This window comes from Poeciliopsis prolifica, unplaced genomic scaffold (assembly GCF_027474105.1).
Source record: "Poeciliopsis prolifica strain line A6 unplaced genomic scaffold, Auburn_PproV2 SCAFFOLD018, whole genome shotgun sequence".
Lineage (NCBI taxonomy): Eukaryota > Metazoa > Chordata > Actinopteri > Cyprinodontiformes > Poeciliidae > Poeciliopsis > Poeciliopsis prolifica.
The window spans coordinates 5,832,286-5,839,649 of NW_026562393.1; the positions used below are offsets into that span (position 1 = coordinate 5,832,286).

The 7,364-nt window shown below is 39.4% G+C and overlaps 1 protein-coding gene across 3 annotated transcripts; it reads right to left on the bottom strand.

The window, feature by feature from the left end:
• Nucleotides 1–787: 787 nt before the first annotated feature.
• On the bottom strand, nt 788–6,796 carry oat (ornithine aminotransferase). 3 transcript variants are annotated; one of them, XM_055042580.1, is made up of 12 exons: nt 6,678–6,765; nt 6,411–6,481; nt 6,250–6,340; nt 4,721–4,915; nt 4,393–4,617; nt 4,207–4,302; nt 3,960–4,087; nt 3,633–3,755; nt 2,664–2,792; nt 2,468–2,581; nt 2,176–2,320; nt 788–1,962 (listed from the first exon to the last, which is right to left on the bottom strand). In XM_055042580.1, the coding sequence occupies exons 3-12, from the start codon at nt 6,275–6,277 to the stop codon at nt 1,802–1,804; spliced, it is 1,344 nt and encodes a 447-aa protein (XP_054898555.1). In that variant the 5' UTR covers nt 6,278–6,340; nt 6,411–6,481; nt 6,678–6,765; the 3' UTR covers nt 788–1,801. The 3 variants fall into 3 exon arrangements, with proteins under 3 accessions (XP_054898555.1, XP_054898556.1, XP_054898558.1); XM_055042581.1 differs by having other exon boundaries at nt 4,721–4,912; nt 6,678–6,764; XM_055042583.1 differs by lacking the exons at nt 6,250–6,340; nt 6,411–6,481 and having other exon boundaries at nt 4,721–4,912; nt 6,678–6,796.
• Between the last annotated feature and the right edge of the window lie 568 nt (nt 6,797–7,364).

Below are 7,364 nucleotides of genomic sequence, written 5' to 3' on the forward strand. Positions count from 1 at the left end.
AATGCCAATATGTGCCTTTTGTTTTGTTTCACAATGACATACTGCTTGGTTTTTATAGAATCTAAATGTAAATCACTGTAAAAATAAAAAATAAAAAAATTGAGTGGTGTAAATTCTGTTCCAAGGTGTAATTTTTGGGCACGTTTTAACTGATTGTACTGAGAGGAAAATCCTCTACATATTGACAATAGCTCTGTAGAATTTTGGTTTTCCTAAAATCCAGCTCAAGTCTGTTCCTTTCCCAACGTTTCAGGCGTTTTGGCCGCACCTTTCAGTCCTTTACTTTGGCAAGAACACAGCACCACCTAGTGGCAAATGATAGCATATGCTCCACTTACAATTCCAAACAGTTGAATCACATATTTCAATGTTTCCAGCATGTCAGTGGGTTAATAATGATCACACAGAAGACCAGTTTGAGGTTCTGATCGGGAAGTTCAGGTTGTTGTTGGTCTGGAGTGTTGGGTCAGGTTCCTCTCATTCTGGACAAGGATCCTTGGGTTAGGACATTTTGCTGCCCAACACTATGATCACAAAAGCTGGTGTTGTTACTTTTTGACAGTTTGGGAAGAGGCCAGGTCCGCCAGGGAGGAAAACAAATATCAGCAGATTCAAGTCACTTGTCAGCAGAGGGAAACATTAAGTTCTCTAAAATATTCTAGTAAACCATGTCACTGACTTTGAATTTAATATTCAAAGTCAGTCACCTTTAACTCAATTAAAGGTGAGTTTAATTTAACTTCAACAGAACAACTTTGGCTTATTGCTCAAAAAGAGTAGCAAGAGACTTTGTTGAAATAATTTATTTGGGGAACAATGGATTTTCTATTAAATGTCAGGCATCTTCAAAAATAGCATCTTCACATACATACTGCACAAACAACAAATATTTCAAACGAAGCCAGCCTCCACCAGAGCCACATTGCCATCCATCCGAACACTCTTTTATTTAGCCAAAGGCAGAGTCGGAAATGACATTTCTCACATATTTTCTTTTGCTGCAACATTGACTATTATGGAGTGAAAGTATGAAATTTGGTCAATTAGATTATGAATTATTGTAACTTTAGTTTCCAAAATGGCAATTACAGTGCAAATGCACAATTACATAGATGTATATAAAAAAGAAAAACCCTAAATCGCAAGATTATACTTTTGACCTCTTATGTAACAAGATCATTTTTCAGAACGTGTCAGCAGAAAGCTGAAAGAAATACAGCAGTGTAAACACTTAAATGATAACCTGTTGAAGGGTGAGTTCCACTAGAGTTGGAGCTGTAGACGCAAACACAGCTTGACATTAACATATCAGGCTAAAGGTAAAGGATGGTGGAAGACTGACAGTTTGATCTTACTCAACTTGTGCCGTGGGACCTTAAGGTGATTTACATTTTAAAAAAAAGGTGCATTTGCTTCACTGTCCTATAGGAGGTCTTTTTCCCTTCTTGACTAGACCATAGGTTTCAGTAGTAACACTGTTTCCATTTTTTTTACTTTGAAGGTTTCTGAAAACCCCCCACAATTATTTATAGTTAAACTCACACACGGTAAACTAAGCACATCAAAAGCTTAAGATCTTCCTGCAACCTTTCCTTAGGAAACCAAACTACATTCTCTCTCTTCTACAGACGTTACGCTTGCAAAGGTGTCTGTGTATCGTCATACACTTCCTACAAATGATTCTTTCGAAGAGCATGAAAATGGTATTTGAAGTGAAAATACAATCTAAATCAAAGCGACTAAAACATTAAGTGTGGCCTTCCTTGGCCTCGGAAGACTCGGACTATGTTTTCTTTTCTTTTTAGAAGGACATGATGGCCCTCTGAATGATATCGATGCATTCCTGGAGTTCATGCTCCCTGATGACCAGAGGCGGGGCCAGTCGGATGATGTCCCCATGGGTGGGCTTGGCCAAGAGTCCGTTGTCCCGAAGGCGCAAGCAAACCTTCCAGGCATCATAGTCTGTAAGTGCGGAAGACAAAGCTACTTAGTGACTTGTAAGGTTGAATATATAGAACGTTAGGTGTTGCAATAGTCTATTTAAAACTCTTTTTTGTGATAGAGCTAAACGGGCAGTTCTCCATTAGTTAAGTTTTTTAGCAAATAGTATTTGCCTACACTTTGACTCATGCAAAGCTCGGTCTTTATTGTCTCAGAAATAGTTTTCTACCTCACCTTTGGTCTCTTTGATCACAATTGCATTGAGGAGGCCTTTCCCTCTGACTGTTGTCACAATGTCCTTGGGCAGTTTCCTCAACTCAGACCGCAAACGTTCTCCCATCCTTTGAGCATTCTCCGCAAGCTTCTCTTCCTCCATCACCTGGGGATATAAAAAAAAAAAAAAAAAAAAACACCATTTTGGTTTAATACAGAAGCTCAGATAAAAAACTTGATATAGAGAAATACTTAAAAAGGCAAATGTATGGACAAAAACGACATTAAAGTTAAACTGCTGTGAAATGTTCACCTCCAAAGCTGCAATGGCAACACGACAAGCCACAGGATTCCCTCCATATGTGGATCCGTGCTCCCCAGGCTTGATGGTCAACATTACATCATTATCACTAAGTACTGCAGACACCTAAGGGAATCAAAAACAGCTAAGTTAAAGCTAACATGGGCGTAAGCAAGTTTTATTTGATGAAATTACAGATAACACTCACTGGATAAACTCCTCCGGAGAGAGCTTTGCCCAGTATCACCAAATCCGGGCGAACACCTTCGTGGTCGACGGCCAGGCGCCGGCCAGTCCGTGCCAGGCCAGTCTGGACCTCATCAGCGATCCACAGGACCTGCAAAACCCACAAGGGGTTTTTAGTGACTGCAGAAACACTGCAGTGATGTTGTCGCAGTCAACACGGTTATGATCAGTTTTTAATGCACCAGTAAGATCACCTAAGGGCATTTCACACTAAACCACAGCCAAGAATTTCCTGTCAGCAAGTAGTTGTTGGCAACAGTTTGGAAATGGACAAAAGGATAAAAGTCATTCCAGGGCTTGAGACGGAGATGCAGCTAATAACTTTCTTTGAGCAAATACTTGTTGGCAACATCCTCGAAACAGCTCCAATTCAGATTTTATTGCAATTTGGGTCTCAGAAGTTCAAATCAGTCTCCCAGTAAATGAGTCTGCTCCTGAGGCCAGGAAGTACTATTACATGTTACGTTGCTAAGAAAGTTAATCTCTGTGCTTGCTGACACAGCTACAAAATATCCATCTGCAGCACTTCCCACACACAATGTTAGCTTTCTAGGGAAAGAACATGCTGTTATCACTGAAACACTCTCTTCTTAGAAGTATTTGCTTATCAAACTTTGATATTTCATTTACTTTAAAGTTAAAGAAGAGGGCATAATTTTCCATGCTCTCTTCTCATTTTCCATACTTATCCAAATCTGGGAAATAACATAAAATAATACTGTAGATTCTGTTTAGATCTTGCTAGTTGTAGTGCACTCTGACTTGTCCATCCTACATTCTCATGCTAATTGTAACAGCTGTGGAAGACACTGTACTATAGAAAAAAAATTTTGTTCGTTGGCATAAAGATGAAGGTTTTTATGACATCCTTGATTCTAACATCAACCAAGTCATTATGCTTTTTGGTTCTTGTGCCTTCATAGGGACTTACATTGTATTTTGTGCAAAGTTCTCTGACTTTGGTCAGGTAGCCATGGTCAGGCACAACCACGCCTGCTTCTCCTTGGATAGGTTCCACCATGAAAGCAGCAACATTTTTGTCTTGAAAAGCTTTCTAGAGAAAGGGAGGGGCAAAAACCAAGTTAAGATTTTTATACACATTCATCTGCGGAAAGTCTCAACTCAAAGTCAATGTTTCTCAACATTCTGCAAAACAAGTTAATCCTAAACTAAGCAGATGGGAACTGTATTTACACAAGCTAAGTTTTTCATGTAGCACAACCTTAAAAAAAAAAGGAAAAACAAATAGAACCTGTACCTCTAGTGCAGGTATGTTATTAAATGGGACAAGCTCAAAGCCAGGCATGTATGGCCCAAAACCCTCATAGCTACTGGGGTCAGTGGAGCTGGAGATGGCAGCCAAGGTGCGACCCCAGAAGTTTCCCTCTTAACAAAGAAAGAGAGCGAAATACAGCTTCAACAATAATCTCACCAAACTCTATAAACAAAATAAACTTGCTTACTGTGGTATTCTGGAAATATTTCAACATGGGATGACAACTTGCCTGCAAAAATGATCTTGGCCTGATTGTTTGGAACCCCCTTCACATTGTAGGCCCACTTCCTGGCAAGCTTACAGGCCGTCTCACCACCTTCAACCCCTAATTTCATACAATATAAACAGGAACACTTTTAGATTTTATGTCAAAGGAATTTGAAAGACCCATCCCAAGGTGGACTTCAGCACTCACCTGTATTCATGGGTAAAACTTTGTCATATCCAAACATGTTGGTGATGTACTCTTCGTAGGCTCCAAGAACGTCATTGTAGAATGCCCTGGAAGTCAAGGCGAGCGTAGACGCCTGCTTGGTGAGCGCAGAGACGATCTTAGGGTGGCAGTGACCCTGATTTACTGCACTGTATGCACTGAGGAAGTCGTAATATCGGTTGCCTTCCACATCCCACACATAGACGCCTTTAGTCCATAAAAAAAAAAAAAAAATTAGTAAAATTATTTCTTCTTTGATATGGATCAGCATTACTCATAGAAGATTTGCAATTTTTGGTCATGAACTTACCCTCGCCTCGCTCTAGGGCCACAGGGAGTGGATGGTAGTTGTGTGCCCCATGCTTCTCCTCACGGGCAAAGATTTCCTCCGAGGTGAGCTTGGTCTGGGTGGCAGGGTGTGGACGTGTATGGATGCTCCTGCGGAGAATCAGCCCAGCACGGCTCAGACTCCCAAGTTGAAAAATCATTCCTCTAATGGTTGCTGCTGTGTGGTTGGGCACAGAAAAAGAAAGGGGGAAAAAAAAGAGCTGTCATATCTAAAGCGATTGTGAAGTTACTCATTCAGTGGAAACTCATTTTAGGTTTTTGTAGCAAAATGCAAAATGTGATGTTTAAATTGTGCAAAAAGCAAATGAGACAGAAAGCAGTCTGCTTGGAACTGCTCTAGCATCTCTTACCGAAGGCAATTGCAAGTTCATCAATTAGTGAGATAAGAAACTGTGTGGATTTATTCTGAGGGAAGCTCCGACAAACCTTATTGTTATGCTACTTCCAAACATAACACTGTACATGTGTACTTATTAATTTACATCCAATGCCATATCAACAAAATTGACAATTGTGAATACTTTCCACATACACTTAACAGTCTTAAAACTGTAGCTTGTGTTAAGACTAGCACAGACTTGATGCAACTTTAACTCATCTGCTGATGCAGGTGAAACTTAACCTGTTTTTTTTTTCCATTAGCGACAGCTGCTTTGAAATTTCTTACAGGAATGGAAAGAAGGTCTTTGCATGCTTCCCATGCTAGCAATGCCTCTCAGCAGCATAATCTGATATATTGTCTCTGCTTTACGCTTAATTAAACATAGGCCCCAAGTAATTTGTTCAGCCCTGCAAACTCTGTGGTGTCAAGTTTAGTTTCCAGCAGATACAAGAAGCTAAAGGAAAGAGTCAGTTGACTGGTTAATCAAGGCTGAGTTGAGAGGAAATGACCAAAAATACCTTTGGGAAAGGAATAAAATAGTATGAACTAAAACATGATAATCAAAAACTTGTTGGCTGAGAGATTATTCTGGATATATTTCATTTTACAGTAGGGATGATCATTACTTTTAAATGAATTAATTAAATCATAGAGATTTCTACATATAGACAACCTATTTAACCAAACAGAAGTGGTTAAAAAAGTCCATCACATGAGTTTCCATAGATCACCGAGGATTTGCAGGTCTGCTGAGCCAAGCTTCTCTTTCATGTCCTATACAAAGGAAGAGACTTCCTTTGTTAACAAAAGCAGCAAAACTGCAGTTCCAGATTTTTCCATTTACACAGAAATGAAAAGTTTTCAACTCTGGTTTGAAAGAAAAAGAAGAAGAAGAAAAAAAAACTACTTGATTTGATAGTGTAACTTAGGAGATTTGGGAATCTTCCTGAACACAGTTGTGGAGAGCTGCAGTATCTAATGTGTGCCAGCCACCGACCTGTTGGCAGCCATGCTACCTCTTTTAAAGTGATGAAATCCACCTTTAAATGCAGACAGAGTTTGTAAATCAATGAGCTGAAACATCAGTAGAGCAAACATGCAGCTTCTACCCAGGAGTTGACCTGAGCCGGGGCTCATCCCTCTGTCCCTGACATCTGATAGGTTCCTGCCTCCACCGCACCCACCGGCCACGGTGCCAAGCTAAATAAAGAATTACATAATCATTTTCCACCTGTTACCACAAGCAACTCTTCGATCCTTAGCAACCGACCTGATATTACACAACACGGAGCATCTCTTGGTAAGGCAGAGCTGAAACAGCCTCGCCGAAAACTTAGCTGCCTGCATTTGATGTCAAAAAAAGGACAAAATGCGTTCAAAAATGAATGTCAACCGTATAAATAGCCGCGTCTCCTCCCGAGACTAATAATGCATTGATCATCAGTTGTTCTGTTTCTTTTTCCTGCTGGTCCCAATCGATATTTTAAACTCAGTCTATCAAAATGAAACCAAGAAGAAAACAGATTGAAAAATGTACCTCGTGTAAACAGAAAACAGCAGTTCAGAAACCCTCTTCGTTGACGCTCACTCAACCTGGTGAAAAATATGATGCGTGTGCTGTTCGGGTGCGGATTATTTGACTGCCCAAATAATCTTTGTGCGTGCTTACGTCAGTGGAGACGCACCGCCTCTTTTGTGCAATCTTAGCCGATGATTTCCCCAGTATACGCCATACCTAACTACCAGAATGAACCTTTTTTCCATAATATAATACATAAATAACTATTGTTAGACCCTGTTTATGCCACTTAATATTATTTATCTAACGACAGCCGGTAGTTACATGGGTAGGCCTAAGTATTATTTAACAATCTCGAAAATGATTCATTCGTGCCACATGCATACATGAAATCCCACGTGAGATTATAGAGTCCTATTAGAGCCAAAGAATGTGGATGAAATTCTACAGGCCAACTTTAATTTGAAAAGGTAGTAAAACAAAAATAAACTGCAATCAATGTAATAATAAAAAAAGTATTGTATTGTATAAAAACAAAATATAAGAATAGATCAATAAGCAACATAGAGTTAGGGTAAATCCAAAATAATCCTTGGTAATTTGTTCAAAATTCAACTGGGTTATGTAATCACTGCTTCAACTACACGATTGAAAATATTTTTAGAATTAAAATAAATGAAATAAAAGATGATTTTTTTTTCTCTG

Coding starts and splice junctions, on each gene's coding strand:
- oat (XM_055042580.1), bottom strand. CDS start 6,277: ATGAGCCCCGGCTCAGGTCAACTCCTGG. Junction 4,916..6,249: donor CGGCTCAGGTCAACTCCTGG/GTAGAAGCTGCA, acceptor CCAACCACACAG/CAGCAACCATTAGAGGAATG. Junction 3,756..3,959: donor ATAACATACCTGCACTAGAG/GTACAGGTTCTA, acceptor CCCTTTCTCTAG/AAAGCTTTTCAAGACAAAAA.